General features: G+C 45.7%; 1 protein-coding gene across 2 annotated transcripts in view; it reads left to right on the top strand.

Annotated features, from left to right (window-relative positions):
- TRMT44 (tRNA methyltransferase 44 homolog) overlaps positions 1-26,258 on the top strand; it is a 246,607-nt gene that overhangs the window by 40,951 nt on the left and 179,398 nt on the right. For both annotated transcript variants that reach the window (XM_069203438.1, XM_069203431.1), the window contains exon 5: positions 23,727-23,834. In XM_069203438.1, coding sequence (XP_069059539.1) covers positions 23,727-23,834 — 108 coding nt within the window. The remainder of the gene's footprint in view (positions 1-23,726; positions 23,835-26,258) is intronic.

The following is a 26,258-nucleotide window of genomic DNA, read 5'->3' on the forward strand; positions in this document are numbered from 1 at the left end:
TATATAAAGATAAAGCATATATATAGATATTGATAAGTATATCTAACTATATCTGTATTTTATTATGTATGTATATATAGATATATATATATATATAAGGATACATTCAGAATGATGTTTCTTCATGCATATAGATGTTAACATCTTCTTGTACTGCTGATTATTCTGATTCAAGCATGTGAATCTATGAAAGATACCCCAATACTGGAGAAGATAAGTTACTTACCTGTAACTGTGGTTCTCCAGTATTGGATTCTTTCATAGATTCACATGCGACCCACCCTTCTCTCCATAGAGGCTCAGCTCTTTCATCTCTATCTTGAAATTACTGGTGCTGGAAAATCTGAGATACTGAGCCTCTGTGCTGAGGGTTCTAAAGGGGTGGTCTCGCCTGGTTAGCTGGACTTTGGGTCTTATCTAATGAAGCTAATAAGCTATGAAAGTGAATGCATTTTTACCATTGACTACAATGAAAAAAAAAAAAGAGATTTTTTTTACTGCTTTCTATGTACCGTGGGACTCCCACTTCGATGACGGGGATTGATTCAAGCATGTGAATCTATGAAAGATACCAATACTGGAGAACCACAGTTACAGATAAGTAACTTATCTTCTTATGGCACATGTACTGATTAATCGCTTCCCTTGAACCTATAATTGAAACTATCACCTAATTCGTTAGATAACCACATTGTTACTGCTTCTCTATCAATGTTCTTAAAAATTTAAGTTAGGCGTTTTGCTGCTCTTTTCAGCGCTTCATTGCTTTCCAGCTGGTAGTACACTATACAAATGCCCCTACATAATTAAAATACATAAAAACTGTTATTTTCACATTAAATCAGCTAACTCAAAGTTTTAGTAAAGTTGTCCTGATATTAGTAGAGAAATGTATCTGCCACCAAATGCCAAATAAACTAGCTGAATAATGTAATTTAAAACATTCCATCATCAAAGAAAAAAGAAGAGAACCCGAGCCTCACCAAGACAGCTTATAAAATTTGGAAGACACTTTAAAAGTGCTTAGGTTCTATTTTAAAATAATTTTAAGTTCTTGTGGATCCACTTTGTACTTAACTATGCAGCTCCTGTGACACTGAGGCAGTACGATCATGGGCTTTGAGAACACAAGACGTAATATGGCGCATAGTAAAAAAACAGTTTTCCAGGCAGTTAATCAAACTCATAGGTTAGTAACAAATGTTATTTGGTCACTTAACAAGAGGAATGAACTAAGCTCCTATTTGGAGACCCACAGGGTCTCAGTTTTTGATTTTGTTTCAGTCATGATGAGATTCAAACAGCATTAAACAAGGGCTTGATCATGGGACACGAGTACTGAGTCACAGAAATTTGCACTGCCAAGAGCCGGCAAGTTACAAGTTACCAGTTCTGTAAAAAGTCTCTCTGGGAACTAATAATGAACAACCTGGGTGAGGTCCTTTAAGGAGGGTAATTTGTTACTTAAAACAAGCAGAGGTTGCTGGAAGCCCTCATTTTTTTAATCGCCTTTCTGCTTTAAGATTTATTTTTGTAAACGCACCATTGTGAATGCTGTGCAACTAATGCTTTCTAAATGCAAGAAGAGATGTCCTTCTCTCTAATGGACTTTGACTACACTGTTGTTAGGATCCAAACTGATTCACTACTACTTTGTACAATGTAACTTTTGGGACGTATTTACACAGGTCATAGAAGACAAAGCCTAACAAAGGCTAATGCAGCTATCCTACTGCTAAATTGCACTGAGCTTATGCTAGTAGGCACTTAACAGGTTATACCAGTCTTACATACTTAAACCTCAATAGTGATAATATCATAGAAGATCATGAAATAAGAACCATATGAGTAAATGTTATCTGGTACCGCAAGGAACTTGATTTCAGCTGCCTTCTTTCTGATTGAGAGCTTAGGGTCTGCACTCCAGCCCTTTAGCTCCTCACTCAGGACTTGTCTTCTGCCTGAGCTCTCTACCCTCAGTTCAGTGTCATCCTTGTTAGAACCAAACGGCCCCAAAGGTGAGTATCCTCCCTACCTACACCCTTCAAACTCCAGGACGTCTTATCCAGTTGCAAGGTGCCTGGATGTTATCAGGAGTCAGAAGGTCCCCCATTTGGAGGTTGCCTACGTACAATACCAGTCCACAGAAGTTCCAGGGGAAACCTCCAGGGTCCTCCTTAGCAGGTGCAGCCAAATACCGTTTCCAGAATCTGCAGGGGCTTGGGGCAGCACCATTGGCCATAGATAAACAAATCGTAGTCTCTGGGTGCCAGCTGAAGCCCTTGAGTCCATCTCAGCGGCAGTCATTTGTTTTCTCTCCTCTGTTTCCCTTCAGGTGCAGTTTCGTCCAGGGTAGACAGTCCCACAAGGTGGGCAGCTCTGCTCAATACTAAAATGACACATTATCACTCCAACCCTATACTATATCTGTATTTTATTATCTATGCATATATATATATATATATATATATATATATATAGATACGTAAAGAATGATGTTTCTTCATGCATATAGATGTTAACATCTTCTTGTACTGCTGATTTTTCTGATTCATCGTGCACACCATTTTGGTACTGTGAGAGCCTGAAGCCACACCCTAACTCCACAGCTGCCTAGTTCACTCCACCTAAAACTTCAAAAGGGATCCCCTTCTGTAACTGGTTCCAGGGGTCTGGCTACCTTCGTTTGTTTCTGAGGGGCTGAGGGAAGGTGCAATGTGAAAATGTTATCAGCATATGCATATTCTGTCCCCATCCTTTCCTCTACCACAAAGAGTCGTAATCACTGTCAAATTGTCCTATTGTGTGTCAAAGCCTTTGCTTATCCGGTTGGCTAGCAGAGTATTTGACTTGGCCAAGCAGGATGATTCAAAGCCAGAATCTAGGAGCTTAGTCAGACAACAATGATAAATACTGAAATGCCGGAAGGATTGTAGATGTACGGTAACTAATGTCATGTTTGCATTCAGGATCCTTGCCTACCGTTAAATTGGCGCGCCATCCTAGTCTCTAATCCTAACTAGGGCAAACTGTGCTTTGGTGTAGCTTTTTCCATAGTGTGAAATATGGTTAGAGGCACACTTTTCAGTGAAGCACTACAGATGTAAACGCTCCCCCGATGAATGTTGACTCATGTTATAAAGCCTGTAGAGCTGAGCACCTTTCCATGAAGGATGCACTCTGCAACAGGTCATACATATGCACAGATACCGAGATTTGAGTTATACCGTGTTCTCACTCAGTCTAGTGCCTCTTACCTTAACTGCAGAGATGCAAATCATATTTTAAAATGCACCCGCTGTTTACTCCTTCCAATCAATTTTAATCAAGATTACAATCTGTCAGACTCATTCGCATTGGCGTTCCAAAAACTGTGTAGGCCAAAAAGCAAAAGTTAATAATTACTTTTCAAGACTGTTGTTCCTTTGACACCCCCTTGAGAACAATTCAGTTTTTGGAGGCCACAAGTCCCCATGCGAGCCCTCAGATTTCTTATTCGCATTTACACACATACAAACACAGGAACCCACTTATTCACAGATGCTCACTCACTTGGAAGCATTCAAGCACTAGCCCCCTTCCTCAGCTGTATCTTCGACAGTGGCCTCTGGTAATTCCCGATCACTTCTCTCCTGACTCCATGGTTTAGGTGGGTGCGAGCATCAGCAGAAGTCAATGGTGCAATGAGGGAGCTGTGGGTCGGTGATAGAAGCCACATGATGCTAGACCTCAGCAGCTTTCAGGACGTGGGCAGGAGCTTCTGATTACATCCCTCTGCCTCCTGAACATGGCTGAGGATTGAGCATCAACCAGAAGTAGGATGAATGCTCACAAAAGAGACTTGAGGGTATGTGGAAGATTAAAATATAAGAGGACAGAGAAGGCCTGAAATGGCGACAGCAGAGATGCAGAAGAAACAATGTCTTTCTGATGTTCTGTCCTGCAACCTCCTCTCATTGGATTGCTGTCCGAAGAGTCATCCAGTGAGAGGAGAAAGTAAGATCTTTCCATAAATAAATCAACCTCTCTTTTTCCTTCTTCCTCTCCCTCCTCTTCCTTTTCCACTTCTTCTGCTCCATTCTCTCCCACAAACCTCCTCCTCTCGGATCTCTCCCACCACTCATCCTCTTTCTCCTTTACCACCTCTCCCTATTAGGCCACTAGATTGGGTTTGATTGGAAGGTGCTCACTCTTGTAAACCCAAAGTAGGTTTGTACACATCTCTACAGTTCTACCAAATTTGTCATTGGGGAACTGCAGCCCATTGTGTCAGTACTTCTTCAGAGCATCTTGCATTTTACCTGAAAAACATCTACTGTGCCTAATACAGTTTAAGACTGTGATGCTCAAAGTGCGGCCCTCCTGACATTTACGTGGGGCTTCCGAGGCAGCAGCAGCAATGGCCTGCTTTTTACTCGACTTAGCACTAACATTTAAAAAATATTAACGAAACAAGCTAGCATTCATTTACAGGTTAATTTAAGTTTTAAAAAAAAGATAAGATGTAACTAGGTTGTCCTACACCACTTAACTTTGGGAACACTTTCGTTTTTTAAATACACATTGCAGCAAAAGTGAAGGGTTTTTTGGATAATGTAAACATGAATTTGGAAACATTCATTCTTCCCCATCCTTAACAACTGTGCTAATAGTAAACTAAGAGGCAATTCGGTTGTTATGCGACCCCTTTGGTGGCCTGGTTTCCTATTATACATGAACAGCATTATGGCGTATCAAATCAAACACAGGAGAATGTTTAGTACAGCGCGCGCCCTGAAGTCCTGTATTTCAAGTCCTCACGTATGTGATAATGGAGGGAAAGTGGAATAAAATTATTGTGTAGGATCACACAGTCTTGTAAAGTTGGGAAGCTGGGAATAATCCCAGATTTTATGGTTTCACATTGTGCAATTCAGCCACTAAATGTATATGCTTCACTTCCCCTAAACCTACCTTACCTCCAACACACCCCAAACCACTCCACCCCAACCACAACCACCATCCTGTTGGCATCAGTACAGTATCATAGACCAACATTTTGCCCCCTGGGGAAAATCTTTGCGAGTACCCATATTTTAAAATGTATAGCTTTAGTAGGGGATATTCAGATTGTTCAACTGGAGGCTAATTTTTTGTATCACGTGTACCATTTCTTTAGTCTCCTGTTGGTAATGTTTGCAATTGTCCTCATTGGTGCCTGCTTGGGAAGTAAATGGTGAAATATAATATTTAATGGCAATGTCTGTTACTGTGCAAGGCATACAGTGGAGACTGTGTGTCATCTTGCATAATTAGGTTGGGATACGGGGGGCCGGGGTGCAAGATATGAACTCCCAAAAAGTTTGTAATCCGTGCCTTCTTACGTAAATACTCCTTTTTGTTTTTTATTATTAGGCATCGCAAAGCCCTTCCCTTTACCGCTCACTTTAAAATACTTGGCTGGGCACCCACGCGCCTCATAAACCAGCTTCTCTTCCTGGGCACACCAGTCCCCTCCTCTTCTTTATCAGGGCAGTGTAGGGGCTTTTTCCATTCTCCAATTGGCAGCAATATCTCGCTTTACTATCAGGAACATAGTCCCCAGGAAGGTGCGGTCAGCCCTGCTGCTCCCCACTCCCTCAAGAACACCCATCAGGATTGGCAATGAAGCCATCGCCACCTCCACGGTCAACACACTGGAGAGTTCCACAGTCATCACCCGTCAGTAACTCTCTACGAGTAGGCAGGCTGACACCATATGGAAAAATTCTGCGTTGGGCCACGAGCAGAGTAGGTCTGAAGACCCGCCCTCGGCATTCTGTCGGAGGTAAGGTATGCAGTGTGTAAATAGTATGTCTGGACCAAACGGAGGCGAGAAGCTATGGTTTGGTCCCTCAGGGCTATCAAGGCACCCCGCCATTCCTTCTCCTCCATCTGCCCCAGCCAGCCCTCCCATCTCTCTCTAAGGCTCATGAGCGGCCCTATAGTGTTAATGATCAGGGTATGATGTATTTGGGACACCCCGCCCCTGCCCAGGCCACACATCAGAACCTTCACTTCCACCGGGCTAAACCCAGGGAGGACCGTGCCAGTCTGAATGTGGACCCTAAGGCGTTTCCAAGTTGCAGGTATTTGTGGAATTGTGTATTTGAGAGAGAATACTGTTGTTTCAGCTTATGAAATGATAACATATGCCCCCCCAGGCATCCTCCTGAAGCAAAGGGCCTTTATTGTCCTATTTGTGAAACCCCTCCAGAGCGGAGACCTCCTAGAGCCAGGTCCCCCTTCACGGGGGGGTCTGTTGGGTGAGTTTTGCCCACCAACTCGTTTCACGCTGGGCTACTCTCCACCCCAAAAACACCATCCTTGTCAGTTCAGGAATCGCTCTGGGTAGGAGAGCACCATAAGAGCTTGGAAAAACCCAGGGTCAGGAGTTCAAGCTGGTACGCAAGGTCTGACCACCCGCCTCCCAACCAGTCATTTTTTACCAATAGTTGTGTGGCTAAATAATAAAGGTATAGATTGGACATCTCAAGTCCGCCCTCATAAATGTTGCTCTGACAGATGTGAAATGCATTTCAGGGGCGCAAGTTATACCACAGAAATTGCCTTGCCACCGAGTCCATCTTGCCGAACCATCATTTGGTAAGCTGATGGGGAAAGTTCTAGAGGAGGTAAAGAAGGCGGGCAGTATCATCATTTTACACAAGACTATTTTTCCCATCACCTTAAGGGGCAGGGTTTGCCTTCTCTTGATGTCTTTCTTAATCTTCCGGGTGAGCAGCGTGATGTTGAGGGACCATGCCAGGTCAGGCCTCAGGGCAACAGTGATACACAGGTACTGGAAGATATTGTGCGAAATTGGGATATTGTCTTGCCAATCATAGCATAGCATAACGGGACCACCACAGACTTGCCCGGGTTAAGAGGCTGGCCCGAAACTTCTGAGAATAGATTAATAACATGTAAACACTGGGGTCCACTACTGGCCATGTTGGCCAAGTAGAGGAGCACATCGTCAGCATAAAAGGCGATGCAGTCTTCCCTCCCGGTGGGCTAGGCCCAACCACTAATCAACAGATCATCTCTTTTTGCTAATGGTTCAATCGCTAAGGCAAAGAGGAGCGGGGATAAAGAACACCCCTGGTGGGTCCTGCGCCAGATGGGGAAGGAGTCTGAGACTACTCTATTCACTTGCACCTGAGCCAATGGATTTCAGTCGAGGAGTTGCCTCCGATATTTAGGGCCAAACCCTGCTTTTGTTAATACTTGAAAAAGGTACGACCAATCGACCGTATCTAATGCTTTTAGAAATCTATGAGAAGCAGCACCAGTTGTGGGGACAAAGAATGGCGGTAGGTTAAGGCTGCATGAATCCGTCTGAGGCAGTGTCTGATACTTCTGGCGGGCATGAACCCGCATTCATCTGAGTGGATGAGGGAATAGAGCACAGCATGCAACAGGGTGACCAGTATAGTGGCAAATTTTTATTTCACTTTTGAGGAGTGAGATGGGGGCGATAGACGGAGGAGGACACTGTGGGTGGTCGCGACTTCGCTTGCCGGGCTCGGGTGTCCCGAATCATCAATGGGGTGCTAGTAGCATTGAAGTCACCCCCTAAAAGTGTTAGGCCCGGAGGGAGTTGTGATATAACTTCTTGGCGAACCTCCAAAAACAGCTCCAACGCGCCCGGGGAGTATAAATAATCGAGAGGTTAATCAGTTGGTGGTTCAGTGTCCCAGATATGGCCACATAACAACCCTGTGGGTCTAGTTTGGTCATAGTGGTCGCCAAGGAGGTTGTGTGATGTAGCAGTATTGCCAATCCCCTAGATCCCCTGGAAAAGCCCACATGGTATACCTTATTATAGCCACTACGCATTAGCATGGGGCACGAGTGAAGCAGCAGTATAGAAGGGGTAAGGCGACGGGCGGCACTAAATACTGCCAAGCGTTTGATCTTATATAATAGGCCCTTGACGTTCCAGGAGATTACTGTATTAGGGAGCCCAGGAGTGTGCGAGGGTACAGTGTTCGGTTGCATTTGGAACTTATGTGCCTGGCTTCACAGGGTGGTGCAGCTGTGGGCCGGGAACCCATTGATGAGAGTCGTGCATATAAAGGAAGCCTAATTGCATAATGTGACCTCCTGAAAGAAAAGGGTAGGTACACAAAAAACATGACTGTAATTTACGATCCAAACAAACCCCTCAACTTCCCCCACCCCATACTTCCATCCCTGAAACTTCTGTCTCCCAGAAAAACAACACCAAAACCATGGTGGACCCCTCCAGGAAGCTGGATTTCTGCAATAAAGCCCTCATCATGACCCCATTGTCAGCTATGCGATCTCACCCCATCTCCTCTGCATAGTTAGAGAATCATTGTTAGTAGTCCACATCAGAGGAGGGGAGAGGGTTCAGCTAAGGCGTTCTCTTGTTTGATCGGAAAAAGGTTTTCCCCCTCAGAAAAGGCCAGGGGGGGCGAGGGCCTGAAGGGGTCCGGCCCTGGCAACTTAGCCCACCGTTTTGCTTTCTCCGGTGGGATCGGGTGTGGCCCCGTCTGCACCTCGGGCCCTGTGAGCCACCTCGCCTGGACCGCAGAGCCACCCCCAGGACAGAGGGGTACCCCCCTCGGCCCACATGACACTCCTTGGTGAGCCAGTCCCAAGCAGTCTCTGGTGAGTGAAAGAAAAAAGATATCCCATCCAGTAAGACCTTGAGACATGCAGGGAACAAAAGAATATAGGATAGCTGCATCGCTCTGAGCTTTTGTTTGACTGCATCTTATCAGCAGTGTTTATTCTGTACCTCACGTGTATAGTCCGGAAAGATGAGAATTTTAGAGTTTTCCCACAGAAGGGCAGACTGCGTTCTCACTTCTTTCAGGGTGACATCTTGGTTTTTAAAGTTGAGGAACCTGGCAATCATCGGTCCCCTGAGGTCTAGGCGCAAGTGCTCTGTGGGCCTGCTCAATTATGACCCAGGGGGACAAATTATAAGCCGGCAACCAGGTTCTGAGCCACTTTTCTAAAAACTCGGCAGGCTGGGTCTTCTCCGCTCCCTCCAGTAATCCTACGAAGCACAGATTATTGCCCCTGGAGCGATTTTCTGTGTCCTCTGCCCTATGATGAAGTTCGCCTATGCGAGTCAGCAGCTGGGATTCTTTACATTTAAGTTCTGTAACATCGTCCTCTACTGTGGAAACACAGTCTTCCACCTCTTTGATTCGGCCCACTGCTGTCCGCAGATCTTGCCACGACAGGCCCACGTCTTCACACACCTCTCCAATATTGGTCTCTACAGCCTATTGCGAGGATTGGATAGCTTGTAGGATTGTGTCCAGTCCCTCTTTCGCAGGAGCCCCTTGTGCCGAGGTGCAAGGTCCCTGAGGGCGCATTTAAGTAGTAAACAGGTCAATACGCTACTGGGACGCAGGTGGCTGCTTACTCAGCCTCTCCTTCCCCATTGGTGGCTGAATGAACCTGGGAGCACTGGACTCTGGTTCGCTGTCCTTCCGTCGCTGCACGATCAGCAAGCAAATCCGCCTCCAATTACCAGGGAAGGCTCAGGTCACCCCACCCCGGTCTAGCTACTCACTTATCGCTACCTATGGAGCCCTGTACGGAAGAATGTGTCACGCTCAGGGGGCCGCACCCCTAATTGGGGATCTTATGCCTTCATGCACTAGTGAGAGGATATTGAGGTGGGTGGGGCCAGGATCATCCCCTGCCATTCACCTCCTGGTGGCCTCCCCCTCTCGCACAAGCAGCTCCTTCAGGGCTCCCAAAGGGCATACAAGTTGGTGCACTGGACCTCTATGGTTCTCCCCTTCAATGCACTCAGGCTCCACTCTGCCCAGCACACGTGTTCTGGTCTTGGCTGGCCCCTGCCACTCACAAACAGATCAAATGGGTGTCAGTTCATATGCCCTCCAGTCGATATTGCCGCGGCCGACCTCGGCGGCTCCGCAAACCAGGCTGCCGCATTAGGAGGCGACACACGGCCCTGCCGTACGATGCTCTGCTTGATGCCACTTCATTCTCTGACGTGGGGCGCCATTGCGGCCTTGCACCACCCCCGTGCCAGGGCAGCCTGTCTTCTGCCTCCACGCAGTCATCCGCGAGGTCAGGCCACGCTCCCGCTCAGATCCTGGCCTGCAGGGCATGTCTGGTGCCGCCAGGAAAGGCATCCCGGGCCATTGGCTGTCGACCCGCTGGCCACCTCTCTGATGCAGATCCTCACTGCCAGCCGCACTTCTCTCCTTCACCGCCTCCTCTTCCCAGGGGCTGAGGTAGCCGCAAGCAGACAGGGAAGGCGTCCATGGCGATGGGCCTTCGACCTGCAGGCCGCCTCTCCACCGCAGAGCCTCACCACCACCCGCACTTCTCTCCTCCCCCGTCTCCTCTTCCCAGGGACGGAGGTAGCCGCAAGAAGGTACACTTAAGGCAAGTGGCTGATCCCACTCGGTCGCCTCTTGAACAGCCGAGTCTCGTTGCGCAGGCTGCAGCGCCTCACTTCCCGGCCGGGCCCATCTCACCAGGCATGGGTCCTCGAGTGGGGCTCCAACGCCCAGATTTTGGGCTCCCCCAATGCCACAGTCCCCCACCGGGGCAATCAGAGGGGATTCAGCCTCATTGTCTAGGACGTTGGATGCAGAATACTGGGGCTAGTGGCGGTGGATGACGTAGGGGTCCCGAGCACTCTCAAAGTGCGACTGCCATCTTGACGCCCTAAGCCACGCCCCTCTTAAATACTCTTTTAGTGATAAAACCTGTACTTACTCCTGATAACTATGGCTCAAAACAATATGTTTTTCCTCAGAGATATGCTATTAAAGTAATTCAGCAATATAAAAACGGTCATTAAAGTAAAAACATAAGTCTATTTTCAAACCAGTTTAGTGAAAAACAGGAACACTAACAAATAGACAAAAATCTGAAAATCGGATCAGAAGATCTGATATTTGAGGTAAAAAAGCTTGTAGGAAATAATGTGACTGTTAGAAAGTTAGTCGATGTGCACCGCCAAAAGCAACATCTGATGAGACGGTTGTGCTTAAATTGAAAAACTATCAGCAGCAAACTACAAATCTTCATACAGGCCGAGAGAGCAGGGGCAAGGTTAGTTTCTGTCCGAGTTCCTAGCCTCAGCTGCGAATGCAAATGCACGAAGCTTATCTTGAGGAACTCGGGCATGGATCCAAGGAAAGACAGGCTTCTCCCTATGCATCAGGTCTACAGACAAAAGTCAGTTCTTTACTGTTCAGGTTGCTGAGTATCTTTCTCCTGGTCAGTTCTTAAGTTCCCATACTGCAAGATACAACTTATTTGATATCAGGGCACAGATGCCAGTGGAAATACAGACTCAACTACTCTCTTGAGCCAGGGCTACAGCAGACGATCCTTTCACCACTAGACTGCTGAATTAGTGATGAAAATATGCCATTCCTGTCACTTACGGCCCTGGGCCACAAGAGGTTAGCAGGTCTGATGTTTGAGAGGCCAAAGCTTGGATGCAAGCAAAGGCAGCATCTAAGAGTGAAATCCATGCCATGGGCAGACACAGGAACAAGATTCTTCCTCGTATACAGCTGATTGCACTTTTGAATCCTATTCCTGTAGAGACATACCATTTCGATATATTTGCCATGGCTCCATTATCCACATATGAACGCCGGTCTTGTGGACTAAGGCACTACATATGGGTGACTTAGCTAATGTTGAAGATATGCTTTTCAGCGTATCAGATACAGTTTACTTTGATACATGTTGGCTACAGCATTTGCTTTCAGCAACGTTGGTTTGCAGAAACAGCCCCGATGTCATATTTTTAGAATCATTCATTTAGTTGATTTACAACTACACTGCAGCCCATATGTGACCTGTATGCTGCTGGTGCACTTTCGGCACCGTGTCACTGTGGCTCTACAGAAAGATTAATCCAGCCAAATTGAAATAGCCATGTGGCACCATATTTAAACTGCGGAGAACATGCACTGGGAGATGTTTAGGTGTCACCCAGAGTCAAATATGCCAGTGAATCCAGTAAGCCAGTGGCATTTCAGTATACACAAATACTGCTTGATAAATGTGTCTCAGAAGAAGAAAGCAAAATTGCGTGTTAGAAATATTGAAAGCAACATTCACTTCTTTCATTTCTGAATGCATTCCATAAATAAAAAAAATATCACTTTGATGAGTGCGTTGTAGCAGTTTGTTTCATCACTGAAACTTACATGGCCCAGCACCACTTCTTAGAACAAACCATAATTCATTGCATTTTTTTAAAGAAAACTGTCTAGTGTAATTACATGTTATTTGTAATGGTAACTCCTGCTTGTTTCTTATTCACCTTGATAAGTTACTTGCCACCTTGCCTCATTGATTACAGACGTGAACTATAGATGGTAGGACTGAGCTGTGTGCTTTGTATTGTGTGAAGAAGCTTGGACATTTTGTTTGCAATGAACTGTAGGTGTTGGCTCCCAGTCTTTGATTACATGACTGTTATTGACTGACATGCGTTGCTACACATACCTATCTAGTGCAGTGTCTCTCAAGCGAGTAAATGTTTCATCCTTAGGTGATGGATTCTTTTAATGTCTGATTCCTCTTCTTGTGATGCTCCCCAGTCACCATACTGGATCCTGAAACTAATGGAATAGCTCATGTGTGCCAACTGGCGGTGTCACTGGCCTAGTTGCAACTATGGCCCACCTCCAGACATTGACATTGAGCCCCATAAAGGTGCCACCCCTCTGTGGTGATATCAGCTCTTCAGTTGCACACACAAAGATGTGGATCTAGAGCTCTGTTCCTATTGATTTCATTTTTTCACCAAATTCTTCATTTCTTGATTTTAGCAGTGTACATAGATGTCGCCCCTGAAACCTGCAGATTTTAGGCGTGCTTGGCATGTCAAAAGCAGATGTTGATGACCGACCTACATGACGCTTGATAAGGGTGCCTCTGGACCAAGAATACCTGCAAGCCACGTGACAAGTGTTTCTTGGTGCAACGAAAGGCCATCGTGCAGGGAGAGTCCAAGCTTTCTGTTGAGGAACACAAGAAGTAAAGTTGGTCTTGGCTGCCCTCGACAGATAGGTGTAAGGTGTAGTTGACAGAGGGTCCAAAGACAAGCCGAGGAAGAAGCACCAGAAGCACACCCAATGCTCCTTGATGTCCAGTTGCTCCAACTCCAGAGCAAGGACATGCAGTTGTCAGTCACAGCACACTCTTGGGTGTTTGACTTGGAGCCTATGCCAAACCTGCAACTGATGTCCTGAAGACCCCAGGTCATCAAATCTATTCGGCAGTAGGATGCAGCCTTCAAGAAGGGCATGCTTCAGATTTTTAAGTTCACTTTGGCTCCTTTCTGTGCTTCTTTTGACCCCTCGGGCATGTTAAACCATCAGTGTAATTCCTGCCAGCAGGTCCTTCCCCTGAGATGTGTGACCTTAGGCAAAGTCAGACAATAGAGACATGCCATGCCTCTACCTCTACCGCTATGCCGCAATCCCGGCCTTTTGCTCTTCCATGGGTGCCAGCAGTGCTAGCTTAGATCTGCCATCAGCTAGGATCTCAGAATCGGAATCAGCTAGTGCTCATCTAATATAGAGTTACACAATTATCAAAGCAAATGCTGCAGATGATGAGGGTTCTGCTATAGTACATCTGTCTCTTCAACAGTACTTCTGCAGATTTAAGAATTTGGGGTTGATTTGGAGGCCTCCAACGTCACGCTTGATGGGTATAGCTATGAGGAGACAGATAATTTGCTTCCTTTTCACTTAATGGGTACCTTACCACTGTCTGTCCTGGCCCCCTACAGTTGAAAGTCCCTGCTTTGCTGTAATGTTTCTCAGGGCTGCGGAAATCCTTGAAATTTTGCTGCCCTCAGAGGAGACTAAAGGTTTGACCTACAGTTTGGCAGACAGGTTTTTCTGTCACAAATATGACAGGTATATCGGACGACTTATTGTAAGTGCATTATGTCCAGTGGCATGTGCAATAAGGCAGGCCTGATCTTTGTCAGGTTTGTGTCAATTAATTAATTCGCTAAGCTCCAAATCTAGCTGTTGGAAATGGCCTTTCTGCAGGGTCACCTCCAGACTTTTTGATCCTACCAACTCAGACACTTCTGGACCTGACCCTGCAACCTGTCGAGAGGAACTGCCTAGCTGCCCAAAGGACTCACATAACTACTTTTCTGCAAAGGACTGCTGCCCTGCTGTTGTCCTGCTGCCTTGCTGCCCTCTGGCTCAGCTGAGAAGTGCTCTCCAAGGGCTTGCATTGAGCTTGTTTTCTGAAGTCTCAAGGCCAAAAAGACTTCATCTCTGCAAAGAACTCCTTGTGCTGTGAAATTTCGACACACAGCCTGCATTGCGGTGAGAAAATCACTGCACGCCGAACCGGAACGACAAAGCCTGGCTCCCCTAGTGGAGATCACTGAATCGACGCATAGCCGAGCCAGAACGACACAGTCCGACTCCCTGTGAGAAGAATCAACGCGCGCCTGCCGTGCAACAGAGATTTCCCCACATTGCCCGTCGGATTGACGCAGCTCCTGTGACTTCGTCCTGCACGCTCAGGATTTCTCCGCATCATCACCGGGGTGTCCAAATACCCCGCAACCCTAAGAGGACCCAAGTCTGCGCACCAGAAATCAATGCAAGGCCCTGGCTGCGTGAAAAATATCGACTCATCGTCTGTGTGCGCCCGGAGAAACCAACGCACACCTCCCCATTTTCCACGCATCTCCTCCTCTGCAGTCCCGTGCGGATAATTTAGACGCAAACCTGGTACTTTGTGCTTGCAAGAGACACTTTTAGTTTTTTTAAGAACTAAAGACTCTATTATTACCAAAGTGATATTTCAACTTGTACTTATCAAATCTTGATCGCTTTGACCTTATTTTAACCAGATAAATATTCTATATTTTTCTAAACCTGTTTTATGTATTTTTGTGGTGTTATTGTATGATTTATTGCACAAATACTTTACACATTGCCTTCTAAGTTAGACCTGACTGCTCAGTGCCAAGCTACCAGAGGGTGGGCACAGGATCATTTGGATTGCGTGTGACTTACTCTGACTAGACAGAGGGTCCTTGCTTGGACAGGGGGTAACCTGACTGCCAACCAAAGACCCCATTTCTAACACTGGCCCTAAGACTAACCTTGTCACAGATATTTGGCATCTTGGGCCATCAACCTCTGAGACATTGTTGTCTTTTAGTGATTATTGACCTCGTCCTGGTTGGTCTAAGCTTTTTTTCAGGTCCGGTTATAAGTCTCTCGGTTGTGAGGCGTCATAGGCCAGCCCCAGGGAATCTAAAAACGTTGACACAATATCCAACACCTGAAAGGCTTATAGTACAGGCATCCATGTTTAGAGTAAACCAGAATTCTTTTCCTACCTTTTCACAAGGCATAGAGTCAAAAGAATTGATGCTGTGAACAACAAAAAGTATTTTCTTCTGCTGTTTTGACTGTACTCTCCAAGAATGCAGTTGGTCTCTTGGGGTGTTGGGAACATACCCTTTGGGTAATGGAACGCAAGATGTTGCCAGCTTTGCTAGAGGACCTGTGCAGCTCCTTTGTTAGTACATGATGGTCAAGTTGCTGTAAGGATGTTCTTTGTTCTAGTCTGGGCACTGTGGATTTTTTTCCTGTTACAGGCACCAGAATCAAGATTAGTTGACATGCCTGGAAGGCTACCAATGGATTCTCAGACAATATCTAGGTTTTCCTAATGGATATGCCATTTGGTGGATCTAGGGTTTTGGCATGGAGGGTGATGCTGCCTTAGAGAAATTTAAATGCTGCAGATCAACAGCTAGCTTACTGTGGTTACTTTCCCCTTGATGCCAGTTCCTCAGCAATTTTGGAAGTGTAAAAGAAACTTCAGAGGACTTGCATATCACCATCCATAACCCTCTCAGTCTGTACAGCCCCATTCAGCACACATTGCATAATGGTAGGGATAGAGGAGTCTCCTGAGGACAAGGACAAGTACAGCAACAACACCCCTCATCTTCCTTTTGCAAGGTACTGCTGCCAAGCTTCTTTAGTTTGTGCTCCTAATGTTTAGGCTAGTAGCAAGCAAAATCCAACAGGGTCCTGAAGAAAATCATATGGATCCAAGCACAATTGATTTTGGTGGCCCTTCGATTGGCACATGTGAGTTTGGTAATATAAACTGCTGACCATGAGCATCAGCCTTTCACTTTGGCTTTCTTTTGAAATGACCTGCTTACCAACTGCAAGGCAGGGCTCTGCACCCGCACCTCCACAATCTACACTTTCATGTGTAGAAATTGAGCTGAACCAGCTGAAGGGGTATGATCTGTGAATGATGTGATCCATCTGCACAGGAAGTGACATCACTGTTTTCCCACCAAAATCTTCTTTAAAACAAGAAGCCAAGCAAGAAGGCTTAATTTCCCATCATCTGTCTCCACGGGAAATGACATCCATGCAATTCCCGTACTCCAGCTACATAGGAAGCAACATCACTTTCTTCCTTCTCCCTACTTCAAGTAACTCTTCAGGGTGTCCCATCCCCTAGTTGTCCCCAGAAAAGGGTGGACATGGACAAGAGTATCTCCTCTTTGGGTTATTAGGGCCAGGAAGGACCTTGGGCTAAAATCCCTCTTCCACTGAAACTTGCAAGGTAAGATAAAATCATGTGCCTCACATAAGACCTCATACTGCCAATCTCTACAGTTTCACCCATATGTAGGCTGCCTGGATAGTCACATAGCAATGGCACCAGACACAGACCCCAACCGTATTCACATCCCACTAACTACCAGATATCTTTAAACTACAGAACACATATCCCAGCTCAGCTAATCAGTGCCCGAGGCTGAAGATCCAGTAGCATATCAACAAACTCAAGCCTGCTTCAGTTCTTACATCCACCTCCTTCCATAGAATCCCACAGTGGTCAGCCTTCAAAGCCTTATCTTTCAGGAATCTCGCTGACATACTCCTTCAAAGCTACATCTTATGAAGATGATGTCTTACCATTGTCCTTCAACAAAGCTCTGTCTGGAAATGCTCTTGTATTTCTGCTTACCATTGTCAATGCTTTGATGAATGAAGCATCTTCCCAGATGCTCTCAAGACAGGGCCGATCCTCTCACTCCTAAAGAAACCTACACTAGACCCTGATGACCTCGCCAACTAATGTCGCATCCACTCACTTTCCAGTCATTGGCAGGATCATTGGAAAAGCAGTCTGTATTCAACTCTAAGACCACATCTGTGCTAACCAGCTCCTCCATGGCTACCATTTAGGCTTCAGGTCATGCTGCAGCATGGAAACTTCTACCCTGCACATCATAGATGATGGACTCTTGACCGCATATGAAGATGACCCTCCCCCTGCTTTCTGATATTGCTGGACCTGTCAGTTGCCTTCAAGACAGTAGGCCATCCCACCCTCAAACGCACCCTCGAGTCTCGAATGGGGTTTGCCAGCATTGTCCTTCACTGGTTCTCCTCCCACTTTTACACTCAAGGCCAGTTTCTTCACCTGGGCACAAAATAATCCTGTCACTTGTGGAGTATCTCATGGCTCCATACTTTCTCCTGTTATCTTCAACCTATACATGGAGCAGCTTGGTGCGCAGAATCAAGAGTCATCAATATGCAGATGATACACAACTCTACTTGAAAGTCTCCTCTTCTTCTTACATCCAACACCTGAAACACTGCTTGCATATGATCCAGACTTGGACATCCAGTACCTGAAGCTCTACCCAACCAAGACAGAATTCCTTTTATTTGCTAAGAACAATAAACAAGACGCAAACTAAAGCGGGATCAATGACATGAACCTTTATGGTTTCAAAGTCCAACTTTCACCAAATGACAAGTTACTTGGATTCACCTTCAACACCAACACCAACCTCATCCTCAAGGAGCACATTGCCAAAAAAAACAAGATGGTCTGGTACCAGTTCTCTTTTCTAAAGAAAACCAAACCATTTCTTCCAGAAAGTGACTTCAGAACTACTGTTCAATCCTCCGTACTCCTGCATCTGAATCATGGTAATGCCCTACTCCCTGGCCTCCCAGGCTCCACACTGGCACCCCATAGGGGCATTTCCTATATGCTGCAGTATGTCCCATCGAGGGCCTGAAGAAATATGATAATATCACAGTTTCGGCGGAGAATAATATATATATATATTTTTTTAAACTTACCGCCACGCCGCTGATGCTCCATCCATCTCAGCAGTAGGCTTATCAGAGGGTAGTGTTAAGCATTTGTAGTCCACACACAGGCAATAAATGAGGAACACACACTCAAAGACTGATTCCAGGCCAATAGGTTTTTATATAGAAAAATATATTTTCTTAGTTTATTTTAAGAACCACAGGTTCAAGATCTACAAGTAATACTTCAAATGAAAGGTATTTCACTCAGGTATTCTAGTAACTTTGAATAATCACAATAGCATGTACAGTTTTGACAAAAATGGAAATAAGCTAATTTAAAAGTGGACAGTGTGCAAAAATCAACAGTTCCTGGGGGAGGTAAGTAATTGTTAAGTTCACAGGTAAGTAAAATACTTACAGGGTTCAAAGTTGGGTCCAAGGTAGCCCACCGTTGGGGGTTCAAGGCAACCCCAAAGTTACCACACCAGCAGCTCAGGGCAGGTCAGGTGCAGAGGTCAAAGAGGTGCCCAAAACACATAGGCTTCAATAGAAACAGGGGTGCCCCGGTTCCAGTCTGCCGGCAGGTAAGTACCCGCGTCCTCAGGGGGCAGAGCAGGGGGGGGGTTTTGTAGGGCACCGGGGGGACACAAGCAGGCACAGAAAGTACTCCCTCAGCGGCACAGGGGCAGCCGGGTGCAGAGTGCAAACAAGCGTTGGGTTTCTGAAAGGAATTAATGGCCTAGACCCGGGGGTCTCTTCAACGATGCTGGCAGGCACAGAGGGGGCTCCTCGGGGTAGCCACCACCTGGGCTAGGCAGAGGGTCGCCTGGGGGTCGCTCCTGCCCTGGAGTTAGGTTCCTTCAGGTTCCTTCAGGTCCTGGGGGCTGCGGATGCAGTGCTGGTTCCAGGCGTCGGGTTCCTTGTTACAGGCAGTCGCGGTCAGGGGGAGCCTCTGGATGTCCTCTGCAGGTGTCGCTGTGGGGGCTCAGGGGTGTCAACTCTGGCTACTCACGGACTCGCAGTCGCTGGGGAGTCCTCCCTGTAGTGTTAGTTTTCCGCAGGTTGAGCCGGGGGCGTCTGGTGCAGAGTGGAAAGTCTCACGCTTCCGGTAGGAAACGTGTGGTCTTTAAATGTTGCTTCTTTGTTGCAGAAAGTTGCAATTTCTTGAACAGGGCCGCTGTTCTCGGGAGCTTCTTGGTCCTTTAGATGCAGGGTAGTCCTCTGAGGCTTCAGAGGTCGCTGGACCCTGTTGGATGCGTCGCTGTTGCAGTTTTCTTTGAAGTAGGGAGACAGGCCGGTGGGGCTGGGGCCAAATCAGTTGTCGTCTCCGTCTTCACTGCATGGCTTCAGGTTAGCCCTTCTTCTTCTTTAGGTTGCAGGAATCTATCTTCCTCGGTTCTGGGGGGCCCTAAATACTGGATTTAGGGGTGTGTTTAGGTCTGGGAGGGCGGTAGCCAATGGCTACTGTCCTTGAGGGTGGCTACACCCTCTTTGTGGGGAGGGGGGCACATCCCTATTCCTATTGGGGGAATCTTCCAAAATCAAGATGGAGGATTTCTAAAGGCAGGGATCACCTCAGCTCAGGACACCTTAGGGGCTGTCCTGATTGGCGGGTGACTCCTTGTTTTTTTCGTTATCTCCCCTGGACTTGTCGCCAAAAGTGGGGGCTGTGTCCAGGGGGCAAGCATCTCCACTAGCTGGAGTGCCCTGGGGCATTGTAACACGAAGCCTGAGCCTTTGAGGCTCACTGCTAGGTGTTACAGTTCCTGCAAGGGGGAGGTGTGAAGCACCTCCCCCCAGAGCAGGCTTTTGTTTCTGTCCTGAGAGAGCACAAAGCCATGGGGTCAGAAACTCGTCTCAGCAGCAGGCTGGCACAGACCAGTCAGTCCTGCACTGAACAATTGGGTAAAATATAGGGGGAATCTCTAAGATGCCCTCTGTGTGCATTTTTTAATAAATCCAACACTGGCATCAGTGTGGGTTTATTATTCTGAGAAGTTTGATACCAAACTTCCCAGCATTCAGTGTAGCCATTATGGAGCTGTGGAGTTCGTTTTTGACAAACTCCCAGGCCATATAATTAATATAGCCACAACTGTACTTACAATGTCTAAGAATAGACATAGACACTGTAGGGGCATATTGTTCATGCAGCTATGCCCTCACCTGTGGTATAGTGCACCCTGCCTTAGGGCTGTAAGGCCTGCTGGAGGGGTGACTTACCTATGCCACAGGCAGTATTTTGTGTGCATGGCATCCTGAAGGGGATGCCATGTCGACTTTGCCTTTTTCTCCCCCCAACACACACAATCTGCAATGGCAGTGTGCATGTGTTAGGTGAGGGGTCCCTTAGGGTGGCACAACACATGCTGCAGCCCTTAGGGACCTTCCCTGGTCACAGGGCCCTTGGGACCACTGGTACCTTTTACAAGGGACTTATCTCTGTGCCAGGGGTGTGACAATTGTGGAAACAATGGTACATTTTAGGTGAAAGAACACTGGTGCTGGGGCCTGGTTAGCAGGGTCCCCGCACACTTCTCAGTCAAGTCAGCATCAGTATCAGGCAAAAAGTGGGGGGTAACTGCAACAGGGAGCCATTTCCTTACAATCATCTTCAAAGCTAGCTGCATCATTTACAAAGCTGTCACACCCTGCACCTCCATTTACCGTGCAGACAAGCCTACGAGCTCTGGTGATCTCGGCACACCCTCACTTTGGACATCATCTGTCTGCAAACTACGAATTGTAAAAAATAAAAAGACAGCAGACCTTTTGAATCAATGCACCAAAGAACTTGAACAACATCTCTGTATCCATTAGGGCCTCCTCAATCCTGCTCCAATGTAGGAAAGAGAGAAAGACTCCCCTCTTTAAAGAACACTACATCACAATGCATTAACCTTTCACATCCTAGCTTCCTCTTTTCTTTTACTTATTGACGTTTTGCTTCCCTTTGACCATGTACAGCTCTCTGCTTCATTTTCTCTGTGTTTGCCCTACAAAAATACAATACAATATACATACACACATAAATCTATTGTCAGGTCATTGATGTTGATTGGGTTGTGCGCGGCTTTTCCACCAAATCAGTTTATTCAGCCCACAGGTACACAAAAAAACAAGAGGTTTTTTTTCCCTACTGCAGTCACTTTTGCCTTGCGCTTCAGTGGGCTGCATGCTTTGTCATTTTAGCTTCTATATACCAACTTTTTCCCTGACAAACTGGTTCTTTGATCTCCTGTATTGTTTCTTCTGAACATGGTGTGGCCCTTCCATGTGGGGCAGTCCTTCACATTCACAGAGTTCTATTCTCACTCACATACATCCAAGAATGAAGATCACTTTTCTTAATGGATGTGCTCTTAGTTTTAATATCGATAGAACTGTGGAGTACCAGAACGATGATCAACTACTTACTGAATTCTCTTGCACAAGAAAGGGAAATCCTGTCCAAAAGCAAACCTTAGTCCAATGGGTTCTCTGTTGCATCATTGCATTCAAATGTTTTATGCCTTGGCTAAAAAAAAAACTTCCATTCAGGCTTTAGCACTCATTACCTCAGAGCAAAGACTGCCACTACTGTTTTATCTCCAGGTAGTGAGATTTTGGACATCGTCCAAGCAGCCATGTAGGCATCTGCCCATACCTTTAGCATACATTGCTGTACTGATTCGAAGGTCTGCAAAGAGGGACATTTGGTCTGCTCAGTTCAGTAGATTCACATCAGACCCACCTCCTTGGAGCAGGAGCATTGCTGTTGTAATGATCTTGAAGGTGAAGAATCTGTGATTAGACGGATCCATCAGAAGAATAAGTTACATACCTCTGGTTAAGCTTTTTCTGGTGGATTCGCCATCCAAGTGCAGATTTCTCACTGCCCATCTAGCTACGGTTTCTGTAGTTTGGACATTGGGGTATTCAAAAGGTCACAAGTGAGCTTTCACACACAACCAGTGAAAGATCACTCCTGTTAACTATGATCCATGTTCTTGATCATGGAATTTCTGCTAATTGAACTGTTATCAGCATGCATGGTCTGCATCCTTATGCAGCTCTGTATTAAACAAAAATGTGAAGGGTCACATCCTGGACTTAATCTATGACACTGATAGTTACCAGACCACATCCTAGGCCATCCTTTTTCTGCGACTTTGTGGTGTAATTTCCAGAGGCAGAGTGGAGGTGAAATGGAGGTTGGTGGTGGTGCCAGCTGTTGACACATTAGCTATTGCAAGTGCTTCCAGATCCAGTCTGATGCCTGGGGAGATTCACAAGGTGAGCAATATGCGGTTGAGTATCCACCGGAAATAGCCTTACATAAGCAATGTATTCTTTTGGCATATGATAGAGAAATACTTTTTTAATGGCAACCTTAAGGGCCTATACATAATGTCTTCATTAGGATCCAGAATCCCCTCTAATTTCACACCCTTTCAGATTTCTCAGGCTACACACCCAGTGTAAAGTGAGCTAAGTGTATCAATAGCTGGGACTCACTACTGGATCCTAAGTACATGAACAATACTAAAAGAGATAGGTGCAATCAAACCGAATCAAATTGTGACATAGATATATTCTTTGAAAGCACAAATATTACGTGTCTTGAGAAAATCTTGCAGTGCTTTTTTGAATCACAATAAAATCAGGTTGCATGCTACTGACTTTCAAGATAAACATTACCAAAAGTCATCATAAAACTCATTAGCACCCAGTAGCGAATGAGCTGGACAGCCAATCTGAATGCTCCTTTTGTTGGCTATATTTACTAATATATCCCCCAAAAGGAGCATTCTGTATGTGCGCGCTCCTCAGTTCTACCTTGTGCTGGTGTGGAGCACCCCAGCCTTCACACAATTAACAACTAGTGTAAGTTGCCAGCATTGAAGAATGGCTCCTTTCTGCTGCAGAAGCAACAGCTCACTAATCTAACCTGCTCTCGCTGCCGCTCTCTACTGGGTCCTCCAATTCATTGTTAAAGGGGAAATGTATGCCACAGCAACCACAGGAACTAAAAGAAAATGGAAGCCTGCAGGTTCGTTGTTTTTACAGTTCTTTGGCATTTGGGCTCACTTTCTATCTTTAAGAAGGAGAGTAAGGCGCTGACATAGAGTGGTAGTAAATATTGCATCAAACCATAGAGCAGCCATTTCACCCTCAAGTACATTGAGTTAAAGCGACTGCTCATGAGGCGGCGGTGTCAATAGCCTTACTAACTCTTTTCACTCAGCTGTTAATGTCAACACGTGCGAGAAGTGCCTTTTAAGTAAGCATCTACAATACTCCGCTATCGATTCCTTTCAAGATTGTTTTCATATATTGACAGCCCTAGTGAAGAGATGAATAGTAAGCCTCTTGCCAAATAATTACGCCTGGGGGAGTTCCACCGCACTCTAGGGAAAGGAATGGTGTGGTAATTCCCATTTACTAAACTGTCTTTGCACTAGAAATCTATGGAGAACTGTGTTTGGATTTTAAAATGTTGTTGTCTTCAAACATTGGCATTTACAATATTTATATGAAGGTTGATTTTTTTCGATCCCTTTTAATTATATTTTGTGAATACTTTGCTTTTTTTAGATCCTTTGGGAAGATGAACGAACAAAGAAAAGATTGACCAGAAAACAGTCTTTTGTAGACTTAGGTTGTGGGAACGGTCTGCTGGTTCATATTTTGAGCAACGAAGGGGTAAGTTCCTGTTAATTTTAAAAATAAAAAAATATTTATTATCTTAATATTAGGAGTTTGACAAGGAATGATGTAGGATTTTTAAAATAGTAGGTATCCTTTCAAATCCCGTTTACATCAGGTAGTGTTGTGGGATCAAAGGGCAGATAGGTACCACTGGGCCCCAGCTGTAATGGTTGAGGTTGTTTGCCACTGGGATCGGTCCTGTTATGCTTCTGCAAAGTGAGCCATGTAAACCTTTTCCACTTTTGACCACCAGGGTACCGAGAGAAAGCAGTCACAGGCTTCTCGGGGATGTAGTGTGGTGAAAAAGAGCTTAGAACTCGGTCGACTAACAGATTCAATGGTGTATTGTGTAGCCCAGTGCTTACATTTTAAGTTAAAGAAAATATTGTAATTTCACAGCAGAATGAATACTAAAGAGTTCAGCAGGACTGTAATGTAAGTCACTTTTATCAGTTATGTGCTACACACCCCTGTCCTGGTATTGTCTCTCCCCGCTATGATGAGCATCCCATGACTACAGTCTCTACGGATCCAGATAAGGCACAGGTCCAGATGGTGTCAAACACTTTCATTAGTGAGTTGGGTAACTCTGTTGAATTTCTTTTACCCCTTGCATTTACTCTGGCGAACTTTTAGGTTTTAGTCATCTGCCACGCACTGGTGTCAGTGCTAGTTGCAGGCTAAACCCTATGTTTACCTGCTGGTTATCCTTGCATTTTTAGCAGTGCAGCCGGCGCGGTTCGTGCTCCCACCCTCAAGTAATGACTCCTCTGCCGCGGGATTACGAGGGCAATTTTGCGTTGGAAAAGAGAGTCAGATGATGTCTGCAAGGAAGGCCTGCGCTGCAACACTTGCCTTCTTACCTAGCTGTCTTCCTTGCCGGTTACAGGCAGGTAATCAGATTCTGCAGTTGCAGCTTGCAGGCCGGGTCACTCATGCTGGTACATTTTCTCAGTTTTGGACTCCAGATTGATCATCGCTTCATGCTTCAGCAGCAATGCCTTGTCACTTCTCGACATTGGCAGTATCAGTCGAGCCCACAGCAACACTGTGGTACTTGGCATTGAAATGTGTTAATGCAGCTCACACAGGAACCACTCAGAGACTGTGGGGGGGAGGGGTGCGCACTTCATGTCGACGGACAGGGTAGTAAGCGCTATATAAATACAATTACATTTTCCAGACAAGGATTGAAGATCTACCGTCTAAGTTTTAAGAACTGGTTTGAGTTGGTTGTATTTCAAATGTAATTTTCAGATTGCTCCTCGACACAGCCTTTGTGCAAGGTCAAGGTTCTTAAAACAGGTTACAACAGGAATGGCTCCCAGCAGGAATATCCAGACAACCAAGAGCATCCAAAACATTGGCACAATGAAGAATGACATCTCTGTACCTGGCTGTTTTCAGTCTTTCATTGGTAATAATTAGAGACAAATAAAAGGTCAGGCCCTGCCTACAAATTTCCTTACCTTGAACATCAGTAATTTCAGTTCTACTACTCATCCCTACCACTTGAAAAATGTCACTGCTCGGGAAGTAGTAAACAGCAGCCTTTGGCTTACAAGGTCCTCATTGAATTTCTAAATGAAGCCCCTTCTCCATCTTTCTTTCAGTATCTGGGTGTCAACTCTGTTACCTCAGAACTGCAGGTAATGCATGTTCACTATCTGGGAAAGATGTACTCATGCACATCTAGTGCCATGCTAAACCATGGGCATCTAAAATGGATCCCAGTGGCCTGGGTACCTAGACACAGAGCAAATGGATCCCTACTACAGTACATGTGCTTCACAATCACTGCATACATACACATGCAACATGTACATGAGATATTAGCACAAGGTTCTGGATTTCACATAACAGCTGATCTTTGTTATGTTATTTGAATTATAATGTGTCAAATCACTCCCCAACAAGTATCCTGATTCAGGACTCTGACCACTCAGGTGTCAAAACCGGAAAAATCGAAAATATTACACAGAGGGTTCTTTAGTCTGTGACTCATGAAACAAAGGTCTGGTTACAGTAACGATTCACAAAGCATAATAGTGCAGGGATAACAGTCCAGTGCCCTCTAGGAGAGAATATGTGGGTCTCGCATTATGAGGGACAAGCTTGGGACTCAAGTTAGATTAGTTTGACCCCAGTGCCACAATACTCGCTTCACATGCAGTCCGGCACTCAAGCCAGGGTCCCAAAAGATGCACCTCACCTAGTATCAGACCAACTGCAACCTTACTCCACCACTGTAGAAGTCCATTAGTTGGATTAGTAAAAGTGACAGAAATATCCATCTGCTTTTCCCTCAATCACTGTGGTTTTGTGCTCTCCTGTGAAATCTAGAACCAATAACAAGTTAGACCATCTAAGCTATTTGGAATTTGAAACCACTTTAGCAGTTTGTGGTCTGTGTGGATC

The sequence above is a fragment of the Pleurodeles waltl genome, chromosome 1_2 (genome assembly GCF_031143425.1).
Source record: "Pleurodeles waltl isolate 20211129_DDA chromosome 1_2, aPleWal1.hap1.20221129, whole genome shotgun sequence".
Taxonomy (NCBI): domain Eukaryota; kingdom Metazoa; phylum Chordata; class Amphibia; order Caudata; family Salamandridae; genus Pleurodeles; species Pleurodeles waltl.